Below are 19,780 nucleotides of genomic sequence, written 5' to 3' on the forward strand. Positions count from 1 at the left end.
CTGTAAGCCATAATCATCAACATTTCAAGAAATAAAGACTTGAAATATAAGTGATACAATTGAATTCTCTGAATATGAGTATTCTTGATGATCTTCTTTGACCTAGAAACAACAGGTACAGGTCACTTTCAGACCCAGACTGCAAGACCAGGAGATCAAAGATGAGGCACTGCATCTCCTCCAGCAAGAAGGACTTCAAGAGGATTTGGAGAAGCCTAGAGACACTGAAAAGCAAGTAAGAAAACATAAATACCCAAATCTAACCCTTCCACTTATGTAGAATCAGTCCTGCCACATCAGAGCTTTAAAATTGAGCACATGCTGTGTTTTATAGAGATGTGCACACTGCATAATACTTTCTGCTGTATCTAGACCACAAGCTTTTTAGATGCATATTGTACTTGCATGTCTTATGTAACCACACACTCCTATTTAATATCCTCAGTTTCCTGTCTGATTCTGTGAGACTCATGCTTCGGCTACGCCTCATCAAGCTTTAATTTATGCTTCAACTCTACTATTTAATGATACTGCACACATTTGTGCCCAGTGAAAATGCACTGAACATAAATATCTTTATAACACATAATTTGCAAAAGAATATGGCTGCACTGTTATTTAAGCAATTTAACATTATATTTCTGATGTAATGTTTAATAGGTTAAAATACAAAAACAATCAGCAATAGTAACTCATCAATTCCTGCAAAACAAAAATCTTCACAAAGAGCTTTTTTGTCTAGTTTGCCCACACTCATCCATGTCAGAAAGTGGTGACTTTGAATTGTTATAGTCTTGAAGAGGTGTTGGTAGTATGATGTCATAGTATTTATAGTAATCACGCATGTGGGTTCTAACTAAAAGGATGACCAATTGGAGATCAGTAAGCGAAAGAAGATCTCTGTGATTCCAAAGAACAAGATGTTGGACAGCCCAACAATGGACCAACCTACTGATTCACCAAACACTGCTGACTTAAGCCCAGGGTAGGACTTAAATCATTTCTTCACAACAAAATAATTTCATGTCATCAATCTTTTTCTTGCTCTGTACAACAAAATACTTTTACATTCAAATCCAGTTGGCCACATTGAATTGCTAAAACATAATCATTATTTAGTAGATAATCTAAAAAAATATGAAAGTTTCCTGGAAAATAAAATATTTGTGTTGGAAATATCGTTCAGACATTAAATAAGCTTTGCACAAAAAATAAGGAAGTTTGTGTTGGGTAGATTATTTCTTTGTTGTAATAATACTTCTTGGCAATTTATCTTATATTGTTGGAAAGCCTATTTAGTTCTCTTTTAAATGGTCCCGCATTTGTAAGGAACATGCATTTGTGGGAGGAGCCGCAGAGCTGAGTATGATGGTTGCAGCCATAAAAAATCTGCCAAGGAGGCTTATTTGGCCATCGACTCTTGTTTGGTGTTGTTTGGTGAATTGGATGATTAGAGTCTGAAGAAACAAGACAAAATGGCAATTTCAATTAATTCATTTAACAGTAGCTTTAGTAGTGTGTTGAAGAACCATACATAGCCACAACAGTCTGGTGCCTCCTCCTCATGCTGGTCACCAGTCTGGTCACACACTGCTTCCGGATGGCATCCCATTCTTCAACCAGCAGAAGTCAGCCAGTATGGTTGTGTTGGTCACTCTGGCAGAAACAGTGCTCTCAAGCTGATCTCACAAGTGTTAAGTGGGGTTGAGGTCAGGACTACTGGCAGGCCATTCCTCCTTCTCCACTCCCAAATTCTGGAGGTAGCCACTGATAAACCCTGCTCTGCAGGGGCAAGCGTTGTCATCTTGGAGGATAGAGTTCAGTCCCAGACTGTGAAGACACGGAATTGGTTGCGGAATCTCATCTTGATATCTCTTTGCATTTTGATTGTCTCCATTGATGGCAAGCCTCATTTTTCCAGTGAAGGATGTGCTGGCTCACACCATCACACTGCCTCTGCCAAAAGATGTTTCTCTATCGGTGCAGCAATCAGCATAGCTTTCTCCGCATCCCCTCCACACTTTGCCTCTACACACCAACTGCTGTAGGCAGGATCTGGACTCATCACTGAACATAAAATTCCCTCACATGTTCAGGTTTCAGTGCATGTGTTGTTGACACCAGCTCAAAAGGCCCTTAAGGTGAGGGGTGCTCATGACAGACTTCCTGGCAGTCCTATAAGACCGGGCTTTGGCTGTGTACAGTCTGTTCTGGATTGTCTGGCCATAGCCATATCGTCTTGCAAACCCAGATTGTAACTCTGTAGAAGACAGTCTACACTTCCTAAGTGCTGACAGGGTGAGGAAATGCTCTTCTTGGGGTGTCAAAATGAGAGTCAATGGCAGATTAAGCTGTTTGACATTGGCGGAGTAGATTGGGCAAATTTTTTATGGCCGCAACCCACACACTCTGCTGCTCATCACACAAACACGTATTCGTTACAAATGTGGCACCATTTAAAGGGAAATAAACAGGCTTTCCAACAGTATAAGATTTATTGCGACGAGGCATTGTTACAACAAACAAATGATTTACCAAACACAAATTTACTTACTTTTCGTGCCAAGTTTAGAATCCTATTTACACTTGTATCTGAAACTCTGCCCAAAGAAGTCAAAGATCTAACCCACTTGGCAATCATACAAAGCTTTTGCTTTTACATTCTCCTTGTTTATTCCCATTGTGGATCTTTCAATACGTCAGTCTCTTTTACCTTGCCATCCTCAAAACATAAAGCTTACGTTGAAAGGAATGATGAAAATGGGTGAATTTAGTTTGTTTGATTGAGAATCTTTACTGTTTTCTTTTAAGGTCAAACCTGTATGAAAAGGCAAGGGTCTCCCTACTACACTCCTTCACCCAACGCTACAGAGAGTACACCATCCCCTGCTATGTGCTGGATGGAGAGCCATCAGAAAAAGATTCTGAGGACAAGCCAACATGGAGGTGATAATGAATCCCTTTCTTTATATATCGGACCTGAAAATTTAAGGTCCTGTCATCTCAGAATTTTTATCGTTAATCTTTGGTACAAAAACGAACCCATACACCCCCTGAAGTTCTTTTGTTTATTCACATGTGAATAAAGAACAATATTCACATGCAGTTAATGCCATTTATTAAGTATTTTTTAAGCTCCTTTTGACCATGAACTGCTTGAACATACCTCCACCCCTTTTTTCCACTAATGATTTTAATTTTTGCAGAAAATAAGTTTTGTTTTCTGTGTTAATAACTTACCCAAAAAGTCTAGGTTGACCCTATGTAGTGCCCTAAGAACACTGGTCTTGGCCAAAAATAATCCCCACCATAGTTTGAGAAAGCAATGATGTCTTGAGAAAATTATAACTATATCCACAGGTCTATCTTTGGCTTTCTCTGCCCTTCAAAATGTGTGGTTTTGTCTAGTCTTTGGAAGCAACAGATGGGCACACTGAGGAAAAATGAATCTGGGCAAAACTAAATTTAACCTAATTTAATCTTCGATATCAACAAAAAAAAAATCCAAGTTTTTAGCTTGATATAAGTAAATCTAATTTTGTTGTCCGTTTCTTTTGTTAAAAATACAAGACACTTTGATTTTCTACCTAAATCAGAACAATTGAGGTAATGTAAGCCAATCTTCCAAAGTTTATCCATGTAACTAAGCCTGACTTTGTTACCTTTACTCAGTTTAATTCTGCATTTCAAAACTACAAAATACTACATTATCCATTAATAAATGCCCCTTGTGATGCATTGTAGGTATTTCAAATGAGTGATAAATGGCTTTTCTAACAATCAGGAATAGATTAACTGCTAACTGAAGACATGGCAGTGATGATAGATCAGATTGGTGGGATTCAAATCTGGGGATATGTAGGCATGATTTCCCCATGATGCCCTGGGGCAGAGTATATTTATGTGATCAGGTGAGTTTAGATGTTGAATGTTGTACAGAGATCATTGCTGGGATTCCTTTGTTCATCATGATGGATTATTGTTGTTTTTGATGGTCAACACTTTACACTGCCTTACTTGTTACTATTTTTTTTTTCCATTGTTTATTTTAATCTTGACCAAAACTACTGGTTAATAGTCATGACTACTTATGATGAGGTTTAATTAAAAGCCCTTCTTGGGTTTCCTTACCTCACCAGCACAATCTCACATGTATACTTTCCTTGTGAAAAGTGTGCATAAATTGTAAATTGTGATTTCTTTTTTCTTATGCAAACACAAATAAATAAATAAATAAACAAATAAATAAATAAAGTAGTAGTTTTTACAAAGATTAATCTGGCTAAACCACAAAAAAATTGATGAAAAAAGTTGCCTTGGTTTTTCTAAGTAGATTGGGCTGAATATTTTTATCAGTTCAGTGAAAGCAAAAACCCAGTAGGGTAAGGCTATGGATAGGGACTTTGAAGTCCTGCCATACTAATAGGTGGCACAATTGCAGAGGGGTTATGCATGGCCCTTTTTAACAGAGGAGTACTGCAGAGTGTGTAAATCATTTGAGGTAGAAGGAACAATTTGAGGAATTCCCGTATTCAACAGTCACATGATGTAGATGTAGAAGCAGAGTTCAAAGACAATTGAGAAGTCTTACCTATAGCAATTACAAATGTATTTTTGCCTTCACTCTGTGCTTATTCCAAAATGTCTGGAGCTTACTTAGGTTAAATTTCACTTTGTGGTTCTTTGAACAAGATGTCCATTGTGCCCTCACAAGTTACCCATGCATCAAAGGTGGTTTTACCATTGGACAAAGATGGGGAATTGCATAAGGCCCCATGTTTCAAGGGGCCTCATAATATAGTCATCATAGGTGTACATAAAATATGAGGTACTCTAACTTACTGTCAGTGAGTAAGACTTGTATTCTGGATGTACAACTACCAAGATTAACAAATGAAATAGCACCAAAATTGATTTGATTATCCAAAGAAGTCCTTGGGAGGAACCCCTGGCCTCAACATTAAAGTTCAAGCCACATAAAAAGGCCCATATTTCCTCATATCAAGCAAGCAAGTTCCACCTGGCCTAGAGACATGTCAAAATATTATGTTGTCTTGAGTTCAAGTTGTGATGCTCTTTTAGGGGATGAAGTACTTTTGGCCATTTTGTTATTCAGATTGCCTTTAGCTAAATGGGAGAGGGCCTCATATTGATCCTTGCTTAGGCCTCCACATCACTAAAATTGGCCCTGCTATGCCATGTGCACTAGCACAGCTCCATATCATTACAGATACTTGCTTTTGTCTTAGAGAATTTGGCATCCAGAAATTCCAAGAGATGGTCAGATTTTGAAAGGTCAGTTCTCAGGGCAGTTTTCTTCTTTCCCACAGTCCGTATGAAATGAGTGTGGACCCTGGAGTCTGTAAGAAAACCAGCAGCATCTCTAAATCTGGTTTATATATGGTTTCCTTTTGCATGGAAGAATTTCAGCTAGCATTTGGAGACACAACAAACTGTGAATTGGTGTCCGATTTAACTCAGGGCCATTTTAGGGCCTGAGGATCATGGCTCTGTTTTTTGTAATGCAATGCAGTATAGTAACGTTTAATGGTTTATGTCCACAGTCCCATGAATGCTGTTTACTTGAAGCTGCAGTGTCCTGCTGTACAACCCCATCTGGTGGTTTTATCCAACAATGGCCAAAGCACTGTAGACTTCCACCAGGTGGCAATTGGTGAGTGATTTTAAACTTATTGCTTCCTTGATGATTATTCATTTCGCATTCATGTTTACAGGTGCCTATACTGTACTCTTTTATTAGTTAGTAATATTATTTTTGTGTCTTCCATGTTTAGGAGAAAAAAAGATCCAGAGGATTGTGGTTCAGAACATTTCAAAAGAGTGTTTGGATGTATCCTTGTCCTGCATAGAGGAATAAGCTTGATGTAGTGAAAACTCAAACAATAAGTACATCTTTACATTAAGACAGCAGAAAAACTCAAGTTACAGTTTTAATCTCCAGACACACCAATTATATTGTGCAGAATAGAATATACTGGCAAAGTAATCTCTGGGCCTTTATAAATAATCAAAGAGACAAGGTCACATTAACTAATTTTGTTGCTGGATCACATGTTTTTACCCGTTGCTGCATGGGAAGGAACGCTGGGGGGTCTGTGTTTATATTTTGGATATGAATGTCTGTGGCATTGGTAGTTATGTTTAAGAAATGTAACGCATTTTCCTTGTGTTTCCATTTGTTTATGCTGTTATGAAAGGGAAGTGCTTATCATGAGCATTTGATTGAAAGCTTAGTGTCAGTCTTACATCAAGATTCAACCAGAATTAGGCAGAAATCTCCCTGAGTTGAAACTGTAGAGGGAATAGGTAGGTGTTAGCATGTCCTTTACACTGGAAAACACAATGCTGAAAGCTGTATTCTGTTGCAAGAGGATGCTCCCCATCCCATACCATGGAAGTCAGTTAACACCTATGTACCATAAAATGCATTGGTGATATTAGATTTGGAGAATCAAGGGTAAACTCTTTATTTAACAAGTAGAGTGGAAAATTTCAGCAATACATGTACATTATACTAACTTAAAGCTACAATTAAATGGCAGAGAAATTAAGCCAATAATGCGACTTTTTCTTTTCAGGGGTGTGGTCACTTTTTACTGCCTCAGTATAAAAGTGTGCCACCAACAGGCCTGAGCACACCTCTTTTTAAAAGCACATCCTTTTGATCTACCTTATTTGTTTGGTCAGGTTCTGACTCTGCTGTAGTTTGCATGAGTTCAGAAATGTGTATTGTTTGTATTGTTTGTATTGTACAGTGCCATGAAAAAGTATTGATTCCCGGGTTTTTTGCATATTATTCACACTTAAATGTTTTGGATCATCAAACCAATTTTTAGATCTCACAAAGACAGCCCAAGTAAATACAAAATGCAGTGTCTGAATGATTATTAAATTTTTTAAAGGGAAAAAAAGGCCAAACCTATCTGGCCCTTTGTGAAAAAGTAATTGCCCCCTGAACCTAATAACTGGTTGTGTCACCCTTGGCAGCAATAACTGAAATCAAGCGTTTGCGATAACTTGTGATGAGTCAGGCTGCAACATAACAAAAACACAAAAAGTAAAGAGGGTCTAAATACTTTCTAGTGCACTGTATGTCTCTTTGCCTAAGGTTATGTATAGGATATCAGTCACCATCTAAAGAGTACTAACTGTCTAAGGACATAAAAATACACAAATAACTAATGAACTAATTCAACATTTAATCAGAAGTTAATTAACTTCAACTTTATGCTGATTTGGAAAAAAAAAAAAACACACACACACACAAATAGGATGCAAATTTCGGGGGTTCTCTGAGATACCTATGTACGTTTGTGTCCAGAGCTCATATTAGTGCAAGCCTACGGCACAGTTTGCATTGCAAGTACAGAAAATGACAAAGCCAAAATTATGCAGGTAAAATTAACATAGGTAAGTATAAACACCTGCCTTTCTATGATCTTTTGCACAAATAAAAATAAAAACTAGACAAAAGAGTGTCAAAAGGGTGGGGTTGGCAGTCAACAATCTCAATCACAGCACAACCTTCAGGCTTTGCTATCAAATTTTGTTTAAGTATTTTTACATCACCTTTTGCTATGATGCAAAAGTTTATGTCCCTACCTTGTATCAGCTCATTCAGTTAAGTTTTTCAATTTTAATGAACTATATAACTGTAAATGGACCATGGCCAAAGTCTTTATTTTTATAAATCTTCAATAACTGCACTTAAACATGTGTTCAAAATCTAAAATACTTTCTTGATCAGTTGATAAGATTTTGTACAAATCAGATGCTTTAGGGACATGGCCTTTCCAAAATTGCATTTGTGGGTGCTAGTACCAGCATACCATCTGAATAATTGTGTTTGGGAATTTCAGGGAATAGTTGCATGTAGTTTATGTTTTTCTGCACAGGTGGCTGATAACAGATTGTTTCACCAAGTTTAAGCTTCTTATTACAACTGTCTTTTCAGGAATAGAACCCTAAAAATAAAAATGGGGAAAAAAACAAAAGTAATCTCTGGAAAAGGTAAAAGTAAGGATTTGAACAAATATATACTGTAAGTTTAGTTTTACTACTTTTCCTTGACCTTTTTCAAGCTTACGTCATCAGTACTGGACATAAATGGTCCTTTTTCACTCCTGAATGCTCTACGGTGTATAAGACCTGAAGAAAAACACACTTTGATCTTGGCCTTCAGTCCATCTCTGGAGAAAAGGGTATGTAAATGTCGTACAGTTTTTTATGGAGCACTGGCTATTGTAGGAACTTAAAATGTTGCACGTCACAATTTTCCACCAATTCCTATCTGTGAATTTGAGCTTTTTAAGATTAATAGTCCTAATCCACTGATTGGAGTTTGTTCATGTCAAGTTGCATCAAGGATTAACATATTGAGGATAAAGTTTTACCTTACCCTACTACCCTACCTTACTTTTCTCTAGTACTGTGAAACTTTGGAGGTGCGTAGCCACAAGATGACTCTGGAAATTACTCTGTGTGGAGATGGTGTGGTGCCTGTTGTTACCACCAACCAACCAGAAGGTCTCATTGACTTTGGATATGTGTTGAAGCAGGAGAGCACCTCAAAGGTCCTAAAGGTCAGTGAACAGTTTAATGATTAAAAAAACTAAAAAAAGAAGAACAAAAATACAAATAAAGGTTTCTTAAATTTGTATTCATTTAAGTTCATTCTAAAATCAGCCAACCCCAGAGCATTTGATCAGACTGATGCTTTTGATGAGGCTTAAACTTTGGAATCATTAAGCTCTTCTTTGTCTACAGCTGCAGAACAGCTCTGTTGTGACAGTGAGTTTTAGGGTGCTGCTGGCCAGCTTCTCTCCCTTCAGGCCTCAGGATGAAGCTGATGGTGTGGCCCTTGAGCCTTGCAGTCATAGAGACACTCAGGTCCAACCTATAGTAGGTAAGATTTAATCAATTGTGCAGTGACTGCAGAAAACTGGACAGTTTTCACAGTTAGAATCTAAAACTTAAAAGACATGAACCAATACGTTTCTATAACACCCAGTTTTTTATGCATTTCAAATGACTGATAGTGTCACGAAAAAGGAAGTGGGGCAAAAAAGGGCTACAGTACCATCAGTTTTTGAATGTTACAGTGTGACCTGCAGTAAAAAGCGCTTTGAGTTGTCAGATGACTAGAAAAGTGCTATTCAGGCTCAAATCCATATACCATTTACCACTTGATGTTCTCTCATTGCCCAAAATTAACTCTGATTGTAAAAGGTGTGCATTGTAGAGCTCTGAAACATTAAACATGTCGGTAACACTTTAGATGTTTCTCTTTTAGCATTAGTAAAGCTGAGGTCATCAGGTTAAAATTTATATGTTGGTTATAAGCAATAACTAGGTATGCTTTATTGATTCATTAGTTACACATTTATGTCCCTAACTCTTACCCTAACCATACCTCTTGACTAATGGTATATTAATTCATCACTGATGAATCTGAGTTGACATAAATTAAATACAAATTAGCATTACCTTTACTAATGCATCAAAAAGCATTTGAAATTATTTTTTGAAATGATGTAAAATCAGTTGATAATGCTTTAGAGATTAATCACATTTCCCAATGCTTTATTAATATATCAAACTGTTTATAATTTTGATAATGGCATCATCATTAATTAATAATACTTTATAAATGTTGTTATGCATTTACTGATGCTTTACTAATGCTTAACAGGGTATCATTTTTCCAAAATGTTTCCATAGAATTTTCAGAGTAAGAAATGTATTAAAGTCTTACAGCATCTCTTAATGATTAGGATTTATTTTGAATAGTGATCCAGTATGATCAGTAACAAATGCCTACATTAACATTTTATGAGATAAATGAGACTGTAAAACAGACCTCACTACTTCTGTGAATAAGTCAGATGAAATTGTAGTACATAGGAAGTCAAATAAAATAAAATAAATGTTGTCAAACTACACTTCAAATTTATTTTTACATCACAGAGCACTGACAGAAAAAACTGACTAGTAAATACAAGTATTTTTTGTATTTTTAATTGTTTTGCAGTGACCTTTAGATTTTAATCTGGGACATCTCTCTATTTTTCTTTTCAATTCTTAGTAATTTTAGTGTACAAACACCTCTCTCCCTTATGGCCATGGTACTCTCATACCTTTAAATAGGCATTTTGAAAAACTGACAGTAGCTTTGAGCTTAGTGCATTACATTAATGAATTAGAAACTCCTATATGATTAATTATATCATCTTAAAACAAGTGCATGCATTTCTCTTACACTTTTCTACAGGATGTATATAGGGAAAAAAAGGTAAAATCTTATTCTTTTAGTGGTGTGCTAAAGTGCAATTAAATAATATTGAATAAGTAAAATAATTACATTACAAAAATATATTTGTATGTTAAATTGTTTAAGTACAGTCATGGAAGACTGCCATTGGGAGACATGAGCTTCAAATTAAGGAATGGTGATGAAATTCATAGATATATACATATATAAAAATGCCTTATGCAACAAGTTCCACTGAAAATGGGAAAAGGGCTGTAAAAAAGTTTAAAAACATTTATGAAAAGTAAACCTGCAGCAAATAATTTTCAAAGAGACACAGACCCCCCAAAAAGCAACAGGGTTAAAACTCTATGTTTACATTATTATCCGTGTTTAATTAAAGAATATGATAATTTTAGATATTTTTCAAAGCAGAACTAGCATTGCAAACAATTAAGAACACAGTAATTATTATAGTGTGTCTTTTGAATCCTTTCCAGGTACCCAGAACTACAGGGGGCTACGTGTGTTCAGTGTGATGCCACTAGAGGGTAGCATTGCTCCAGGACAGAGCCAGGACATCACTGTCACCTTTCAGCCTGACCATCCATTTTTTACCTATTCAGATAGACTGACAGTTGAGCTAATGAACAAGGTAAGCTGAACAACACACATATGCACACACAATCACACACACACCACATGAAAACATGTCATCATACAACCAGAACATTGTCTTTATCAGCTGATTTTAAACTAGTACACCCTGTATGTGTTATTTTCTTACTGTGTTTCTCTTGTGTCAATTCTGCCTCTCAGTGTAAGGTATGTGTGAGGGATCTTAAGGGTGTAGCGTCTTCACATAACATGTATCTTTATGGAGAACAACTTCTCACAGTGCCTACTGAAGCCTTCTTGCCACCACTCATAACAGGTCAACTGCATCTTAAAGGTATCAAAGCTTAATTTTCTCTTCAAGGTGATCAACTTCAAACCTTCAGGTTTTTGGTATTCAGAACAGTAGCTTGTCTAATGGAACATATAATCAGCCAGGAGGAGATCATTTTGGTACTCATTCGTCATGATAATCATTTGTGAAATTGATTAAATTTCAAGCTTATTACCCAAGAGACTCAGAATGTTAAACGCACTGGGGCCTCATCTAAGGAACATAAAGACACTGTCAGCAAGATGACTAATGATTTTAACAGTCATGAAAAAAAAACAGTGTAGCTCCATACCAAAAAATTCCTGTATTTTATCCATACATCCATCACTTTTCCTTTCATGGGTTCCCTGGAGGGGCTGCACAGCAGCGCAGGGGTTAGCACTGTTTCTTCACAGCAAAAAGGTCCCTGGTTCACTTCCCGGTTAGGACCTCTCTGTAAGTTTGTATGTTCTCCCCGTGCACGCGTGGGTTCTCTCCGGGTACTCCAGCTTCCTCCCACCACCAAAAACATGCTCATTAGGTTAATTGGTGACTCTAAAATTGGCCGTAGGTGTGAATGTGAGCGTGACTGGTTGTCTGTGTCTCTATGTCAGCTCTGCGATTGACTGCCACCTAGTCCAGGGTGTACCCCGCCCCTCGCCCAGTGACAGCTGAGATAGGCTCAGTTTGACTTTTGATGTTCAAACTATTATGAAAGAAATTAGATTTAAGTTTTTTAAAAATCATATTCAGGTCACTTGGCTTGCAGTCTTAATCCAGCCATAGAGACACACAACTAGTCATCTACTCTCTTACACCTACAGGTAATGTTGAGTGACCAGTTAATGTAATTAATGTAGTTGAACAGGGGGAAGCTGGAACACCTTGCAAAAAAAAACTTACAAAGACATGGTAGAACAAGCAGACTCCTCAAAAGAGGGGTTCAAAACAGGAGTCTTCTTGCTGTGATGCAACAGTACTATCTACTGCACCACTTTGCCTCTCCTCTACACTGTTAATGTCAAGTATAAAAATGCACCATATGTAATTAAAACAAGTGTTATACGTGGTTTATAGCTTGATGTATTGAATAAAATTGATAAGTTGGGTACAGCTAGTAGTTTTCAAAGGCTGTATCTAGCACAGGCTTGCAAAATGCTAACTGGCATATACTAACATCCAGCCATGCTGTTCATAAAATTGCTTCCATAGTTTCATCTAAATAATGTTTACCACTGTTACTATGTTAATAATATACCGTTTGTTAACTACCAACAAAAAGTAGGGCTCAGGCTGATGGTTTGACCCTGGATCTTTTTGGATGTTTAAAAGCAAAGCACTGCACAATTCGATTCATGGTAGTTTGGTTCTCATGAAAATGGTTACAACTGTTTTTGACAGGTGTTCTTTAGATCAAATTTCATAACAAAAAACTTTTTGAAACATTCAGTTTAAAGCCTACATATGTCAGCCTTATGGTGTGGCAGAGGAATATGGCCAAAGTTTGTAAGGTTCAAACTCTGAAGACATTAAGAAACAAACTGTCAGAGTTTTATCCTGTATCTGCTTAGGTATTTCAGTCAGGTTATAAATGGAACCACTGGTCCAGCACTGCTTAAGAGCATCAAAGTAGCTGGCATGCAAATAAACTCTGCAAGCACTTTCAAGATGTCCAGTGGTCACTGGAGCTGACTAAAAAATGTGTGCATTGGCTTTAACTTTAAAAAATGCCTACAATGTTTATATGGTCCTTTTATGTTGCAGACTCAGAGTTGACAGAGATCCCTGTGCTGGTGACTCTGCAAGCCAGATACTGCACAGGTGCAATAATACCAGCAGTAAAGGAGCTGGAGGTGGGCTGCATACGCTCCACACAGCCCAGTAAGAAGGTAATGTGATGTCAGCAGATATAACAAGGCAGACGGTTGACTTAGTCATGGAGCTGACTGCCACCATGTTTCAACAAGTGCTCTGTGATGCATCAGAGGATAGTTGATTTGTTGGTTTGATTTGGAAACATCACACAAACTATGCAAAATTTCATGTTATTATTCTACTTCCTATAAATATATGAATGTCTTTCCTTTTCAATTTTATTTCTTTGCTTGGTTTTCCACTGTTTAAAAGTGCTACTGATTTCAGTTGCTTGGGTATGTTGCTGGGCAAAAGTTTTTTCCTGTAATGAATTGTTTCTTCCTAGTGTTGTATACATGAAGAGGATGGCAGATTTCAATGAGATCACATAACCTTCATTTCCATGAACAACCTGATATTTAGTACATGCATAGTTCTAAGTATAGGCCTCAGTGAGCCTAAGTAGATTGTAGCCGCCGAAGAGATGGCTTGTGAGAGAGTTAATTCCAGACAACGATAGGGCCTATTCAGCAATATTAACAAAAAAAGTAACAAAAGTATTAATAGTAAAAGTACACTTTAAACATTCAATAACATCAAAGAAGAGAATGCAGACTTACAGTACATCTGGAACGTATTCGCAGTGCTCCACTTTTTCCCCATTTTGTTATGTTACGGCCTTATTACATGATGGATTAAATTCATTTTCTAACTTAGAATTCTACACATAATACCTCATGATGACAAAGTGAAAAAAGTTTGTTTGAAATGTTTGCAACAATATCAAACATAAAATACAAAAACATAACATGAACATAAGTATTCGCAACATTTGCCATGATACTCAAAACTGAGCTGAGGTGCATCCAGACCGATGATCTATGTCCCAAAGGCTGTGTGGCTGTGTGCTTAGGGTTGTTGTCTTATTGGAAGATGAACCTTCGCCCCAGTCCGACTTCCAGAGGGCTCTGGAGCAGGTTAACATTGAGGCTGTCTCTGTACATTGCTGCATTTATCTTTCCCTCGACCCTGACCAGTTTCCCAGTCACAGAATTTTGCTTCTCATGGTCTGAGAGTCTTTCAGGTGCCTTTTGGCAAACTCCAGCCAGGCTGTCATGTGCCTTTTACTGAGGAGTGGCTTCTGTCTGACCACTCAACCATACAGGCCTGATTAGTGGAGCGCTGCACCTCCCTGTCTTGGACGCCTCCCTGACTAAAGTCCTTCTACTCTGATAGCTCAGAGTGGCCAGGTGGCCAGCTCTAGGAATAGTCCTGGTGGTCCCAAACTTCTTTCATTTATGGATAATGGATGCCACTGTGCTCATTGGGACCTTCAATGCTGCAGATTTTTTTCTGTACCCTTCCCCAGATCTGTGCCTCAATACAATCCTGTCCTGGAGGTCTACAGACAATTCCTTTGACTTTATGGCTTAGTTTGTGCTCTGACATGCACTGTCAGCTATGAGACATATAGACAGGTGTGTGCCTTTCCAAATCAAATCCAATCAACTGAATTAACCACAGGTGGACTCCAATGAAGTTGTAGAAACATCTGAAGGATGGACCTGCTCAATTTTGAGTGTCATGACAAATGTTGCAAATACATATCTACATGTTATATTTTTGTATTTAATTTTTAATATAATTTAGTTGCAAACATTTCAAACAATTTTTTTTTACTTTGTCAACATGGGGTATTGTGTGTAGAATTTTGAGGTAAAAATGAATGTAATACATTATGGAATAAATAACAAAACATAACAAAATTTGGAAAAGTGGAGCACTGTAAATACTCTCCAGATGCACTCTTTTTGTAATGGGTTGGTCTGTCAGTGAGCATCAGAAATTGTGTTCAAGTACTCAATTCTACTAATAATGGCGTTTGCCTTGTTTTGTTAGCTGACAGATATGTGATTGAGCCTCTTACCTTAGTTACCTGAATTTACCCGTAATGTGTTTGTTTTTTTTAGTTTTAGGACAACTTTAGTAACCTATTGTGTTTCACTGGCACATAATGCACAGAATTTGAGTTTGCATTGTGGTCTTCCTGGGTTTTTTTGGAGCTGGAGTTGACCATATTTGAACACGAGGTGGTGCTAGAGAAAAACAAATGGCTGGCACAAGTGGTTATGCAAGTAACACAGTTGGGCTCTCTAAGCTCATAGCTAATTCTTTGGCCGACTGTTAGATTATTAGAAATAGTGTTTCTAACTGAATAAATGTTTTATGTCTGGTCATAGCTAGCTGGACATTTTTTTTTTATAACTATCAAGCTGAAAAAGTTAAGAGAGCCATGGAGAACTAGAGCAAACTCTGCTTGACAGACACATCCTCAGAGAGCCAGCCAGCTGCAGACAAAACAAAAAAAAAAAAAAAAAACCCAAGGTAAAGCTAATTGGCCTTGCACACAGCTCAAACAGACAGCCATGTGTTTGCTTATATGTTTTAATACTTTACATGGGTGAGTAATACAAAATGGGAGATGAGCTGAGAGGCAGTTTTGTTTCCAGGACTAAATGATCTGTACATGCTCAGGCTTTTCTATTTGATCAATCAGTACATTTTAATTTTGGGCAGTTCACACAGTTCTCTTAAAAATGTCATTTTATTTAATTTAGTTACAATACTGGTAGATGAGTGTTATGTTGTTGTAGTTTAATTTAGTCTGTCAGTAAGATGCTTGTAATGAGCAACACAAATAGACCATGCTTAAATACAGTCAGGAACAGACTTTAACTCTTGAGGAACCCTCCTCTAGTTTTCTGTGGGTATCACTGTGGTGAAATAGTTTAATCTTGACTATTATTTCCCCAGAATGGTGAATTTCACTGGGATAACTTAACATCCTTGCAGAAGCAGGGCTTCAGTGTGGAACCAAGCAAAGGCGCCGTGGAGGCAGGGCACAGATGCACCATCAATGTTGCATGGACTCCCTACAGTGGCTACAAGGTGAGTAAAAGATTAGTGGTATTGACTTGAATTAAGATACATTTTCAGAACAGACTGCATGATATTTTTATAGATAGCTTAAAATCATTGAAGTGCAACCTCTAGCTTTCAGATTAAATATCAAAACGAGCCTTCTTACAAACATACGTTCCAGCTAACTTGAAGTAGTCTTTTTACCTCTTAGCAATTTTTATGAAAAATATATGTATATTTTCTGGTGATGTTCTTTCATGTCTAATTAGAAATTAAATTTGTTTACTTTTACAGTAAAATACAAATTGATTTAGCTGTGGCAATAAGTGAAATGTCTACATTTTGTTACACAGAGTTGTTCACAATAACACCACCATGAACCTTCAAGCAACAAATATTTTTTCAATGTCACTCTACAACTGGCTAAGATGATTCTTTGTATACGTTTGTGTTATCGTGTATGTGTGTGTCTATTCCAGCCCTATGATGTGGTGCAGGCATGTGCATCTCTTTACTTGAAGGGGGATGAAATGACTGTTTACAAAGTCACCCTGATGGCTTCTGCCTCCACCACTGCTGATTGACCTCTACTGCACCTTGATACCAATCACGCTCTGATGCAGTTCACAAAGAAAGCTTACAACTGTGTGTGAGTGTGTGTTTTATGTTAGTTTAACATTTAACAGTTTTGTATTTGCTGTCAGGTTTTGAAGCATGTAAAAACTCCATGGTTGAAACCTTTGCAACAGAAACTCTTCATAACAGCATAAACATTTGATGAAAGCAAATATGGCCTTGACTTGTTGCGCTTTTGAGCTTGTAAAAAATAGAATTTGAAATAATACAAAGTAATTAAAAGTATGAATTACTGAAGCTATGTGGTTCTTAGCACTCATAGTTTTGTGCATTGAAAACTGTTCCATTAAAACTGCAGAAATAACCTGAGTGCTCTTCTTTGCGTATCTACTTTCTTTTCTAGGGTGATGGGGACATTTCGCTGGCAAGATTAAAACCAACTTTCCCCCTTTTTCTCAGAGTAAATGAAAAGAATCACTGAGAGATCATTTTAAAAACTGCTCTGGGCAATCCCCTTTGTCATTGGATTTAATTTCTATTGTGATGTCAGCGAAGGCTCCATGATTTAAAGAGAAATACAGAAAAGTGGTGAAAACAGCCATGTTGTTTTTAGGAATAGTGGTCTAGTTATTAGTGTAAATGGCAAAGGTGAGAGCTGAGCTGTAAGCTTCTTATATAGGGAGTATCAATAAGGGATGCACAATGTTATGGTCAAAATATCAGCAGATAATAGCATTTAAAGTTCAAAATTGGTATCAGCTGTACATATTGGAAAATTATACCCTTTTTAGTAGTTTTAGCCCTTTTAATACACACCTCAGTATATCAATTTCAAATGCTGAGTGAAGAAAATTCTATAATAAAAATTGAGTTTTTAAAAAAAGATGAAATAGGTACTGGGACAATATTAAATTACTTTATTCAGTTTTAGTGTAAAAGGAAGTTAGAAGGGAAGTAACAAAGAATTTCACATAATACTCCTCATAGGAAAGTTTATGAAAAAATATATAAATAACCACTCACAGAGTATTTCATATTAAAATGCATTTTCAAAATAGTGTTTCAAAATTAAAATTATAGAATTCCTCCATTTAAATACAAATTACCTGATGATTTCCCATTTATTTTGATAGTCATTAAAATCAATAAAGCAGTTAATTTAATAATTTGTTCTGGAAAAAGAAACAGCAGCAACAATATGAACACATGTTAAGGTGTTTAGAGTCCCTCAATGGATATTGCTGAAATGAGTCATTTGCAGTTTTGATTTTGGTTTATTTTCTGTATTATCAATAATGGATTTTTGTTGTTTTAGAAAAATTATTAGATGTCTTACTAGAGAACTTGTTGAATAGCTTTCAACTGCATAGCAATTCTATGAGAACCAGGCCATGTGTGACAGTGACAGCAGATGTTAGTTAAGCCGCAAAACAGACCAATAGGATCTGACCTCTCTCAGAGATACTTGCTATAAGCATTTATCAGAGATTGTGGGGGATTATGCAAAATCAGATTACTGTATCCAAACCTGCGCATAAAGGTCATTATGAGCTTAGCCTCATGTAATATCACTTGTTTTATGAAATGTAGGAGATTATATTAGACAATATTTGTGTTGCTATTTTCCCTCTTTTTCTAATCTGATTTCCTTTTTGATCTCTTGCTAATACTGTGTGATATTGCTACTTATGGTCCTTGCACTACTTTGTGTTTGTCCCTTCTGCCTTTATCTCTGACTGTAGGCGAAAACAACCAGTTGATTTTGTCAGTTTGACTTGCACACCATGACTTGCATAAAATGAAAAAGTTTCACCTAGTTTGTATAAATACCCATGTTTTGAATCTATGAACATGCAGAGAAAGAGAGGACAAGGATAAGGATTTGTTTTCAAAAAGCAACATACACATTTTCTTAGAAATTTAAAGGACCCAAGTGTGATCACCCTCCCTCACATTTTAGTTACTGGGAGCTTAGAAACCCGCACACAATAGACAGCCGAATGAAGTTCAGAAACTGATCAAGGATGCTGACAGATGTTTTTCATTAATTTATTTTTCAGACCACAACAGTGAAATGATATTTGACTTTTTCCATCATTACATTTACTCAAACGATTGTGTCTGTGTATAAAGAAATATTACAAATTATAAATAGTAATGCTAGATGCCACCTAGTACAAATTTGATTTCAAATTAGCCATAATAATTATCTGTATTGTAATCTGTGAATGCTAAGATTTACTGTTTTGTTGTGTCTTGTCTGCTGAGGCACAGAAGAAAGAGAAAAAAAACCCTCTGGAGCATTATTCATGCAAAGCATAGCTGATGATGCTCTTCTCTTGCCCCACTGGACCAAGTCCAAACACCCTTTGTTGTCCCCACAGACATCATTGTGTTCCATGTTTCCAAGGAACACCTTAACCCACTGAGTATAAACCCCTCCTAAACTCCTTTTATCTAGACTAATAGCGATCAAGTCATCTGTGACTAGCAGCAATGCTCCAGCCTCATGCATCTCCTGTCGTAAATTCACCCTGAGTTTAGATGACAACAGTTGTACTGTATGGTATAAAATATTGTAAATAGCTCTAAAAAGGGTTTCAAAAGCCCTTGCTGGTCGCAGATATTGGCCAAATTTCTGAAACAATTGGTGTTTGTTAAGGTCTAACTAATGGAGCAAGACTATTTATAATTCATTAAACTACCAGTGCAGGGCATCTGTGTCATATAAGTGCATGTTATCAAACTATCTACATGATTAAGAGATATATCCACATTAAGATTGTCAAAAAATGAAGCTGGAATATTCAAAGAAGGCTTTCATGTGGTGAAGTTGTTTGTTTTGCTGCTCCTGCTGTCTGGGATGTACTGTGTATATGCCGTAGGTAAATTTGTAAATCTGTTTTGGTTTGCAAATGAGACAGCTTTCTGAGCAGCGGTTGTTATAGGCACTCTAGTGTATTTTACATTAGCCTGTTTTAAGGAATTACCTACCTAATCCTTGTGAAACCATTCGTCTCTTGAGTCACTATAATTTTAAAGACCTTTTTTCAGAGTCAGTGATCAACATGAAACAATGTAAATGCACCCTATGTTCTCACATTTGGTTATGTCTCGTAGAGTTACGGACTAAACTGTGATAAAAGCTATATTTCGATAGATTAATGCTATTTAACAGTGTAGGTGGTGCCAGAAATGGCAGTATTTCCTGATTGTAAAAGTGGTCGCCG

The 19,780-nt window shown here is 36.8% G+C and overlaps 1 protein-coding gene across 1 annotated transcript in view; it reads left to right on the top strand.

Moving 5' to 3' along the window:
* Positions 1-16,558, top strand: part of cfap74 (cilia and flagella associated protein 74) — a 74,012-nt gene extending 57,454 nt beyond the window's left edge. The window contains 13 exon segments of the mRNA XM_041798707.1: positions 107-239; positions 859-985; positions 2,812-2,946; positions 5,565-5,674; positions 5,796-5,851; positions 8,103-8,222; positions 8,448-8,603; positions 8,788-8,926; positions 10,771-10,925; positions 11,090-11,222; positions 12,963-13,087; positions 15,867-16,001; positions 16,454-16,558. Coding sequence (XP_041654641.1) covers positions 107-239; positions 859-985; positions 2,812-2,946; positions 5,565-5,674; positions 5,796-5,851; positions 8,103-8,222; positions 8,448-8,603; positions 8,788-8,926; positions 10,771-10,925; positions 11,090-11,222; positions 12,963-13,087; positions 15,867-16,001; positions 16,454-16,558 — 1,629 coding nt within the window.
* The last annotated feature ends 3,222 nt before the right edge of the window (positions 16,559-19,780 follow it).

Source organism: Cheilinus undulatus, linkage group 11 (assembly GCF_018320785.1).
Source record: "Cheilinus undulatus linkage group 11, ASM1832078v1, whole genome shotgun sequence".
NCBI classification, from domain to species: Eukaryota; Metazoa; Chordata; class Actinopteri; order Labriformes; family Labridae; genus Cheilinus; species Cheilinus undulatus.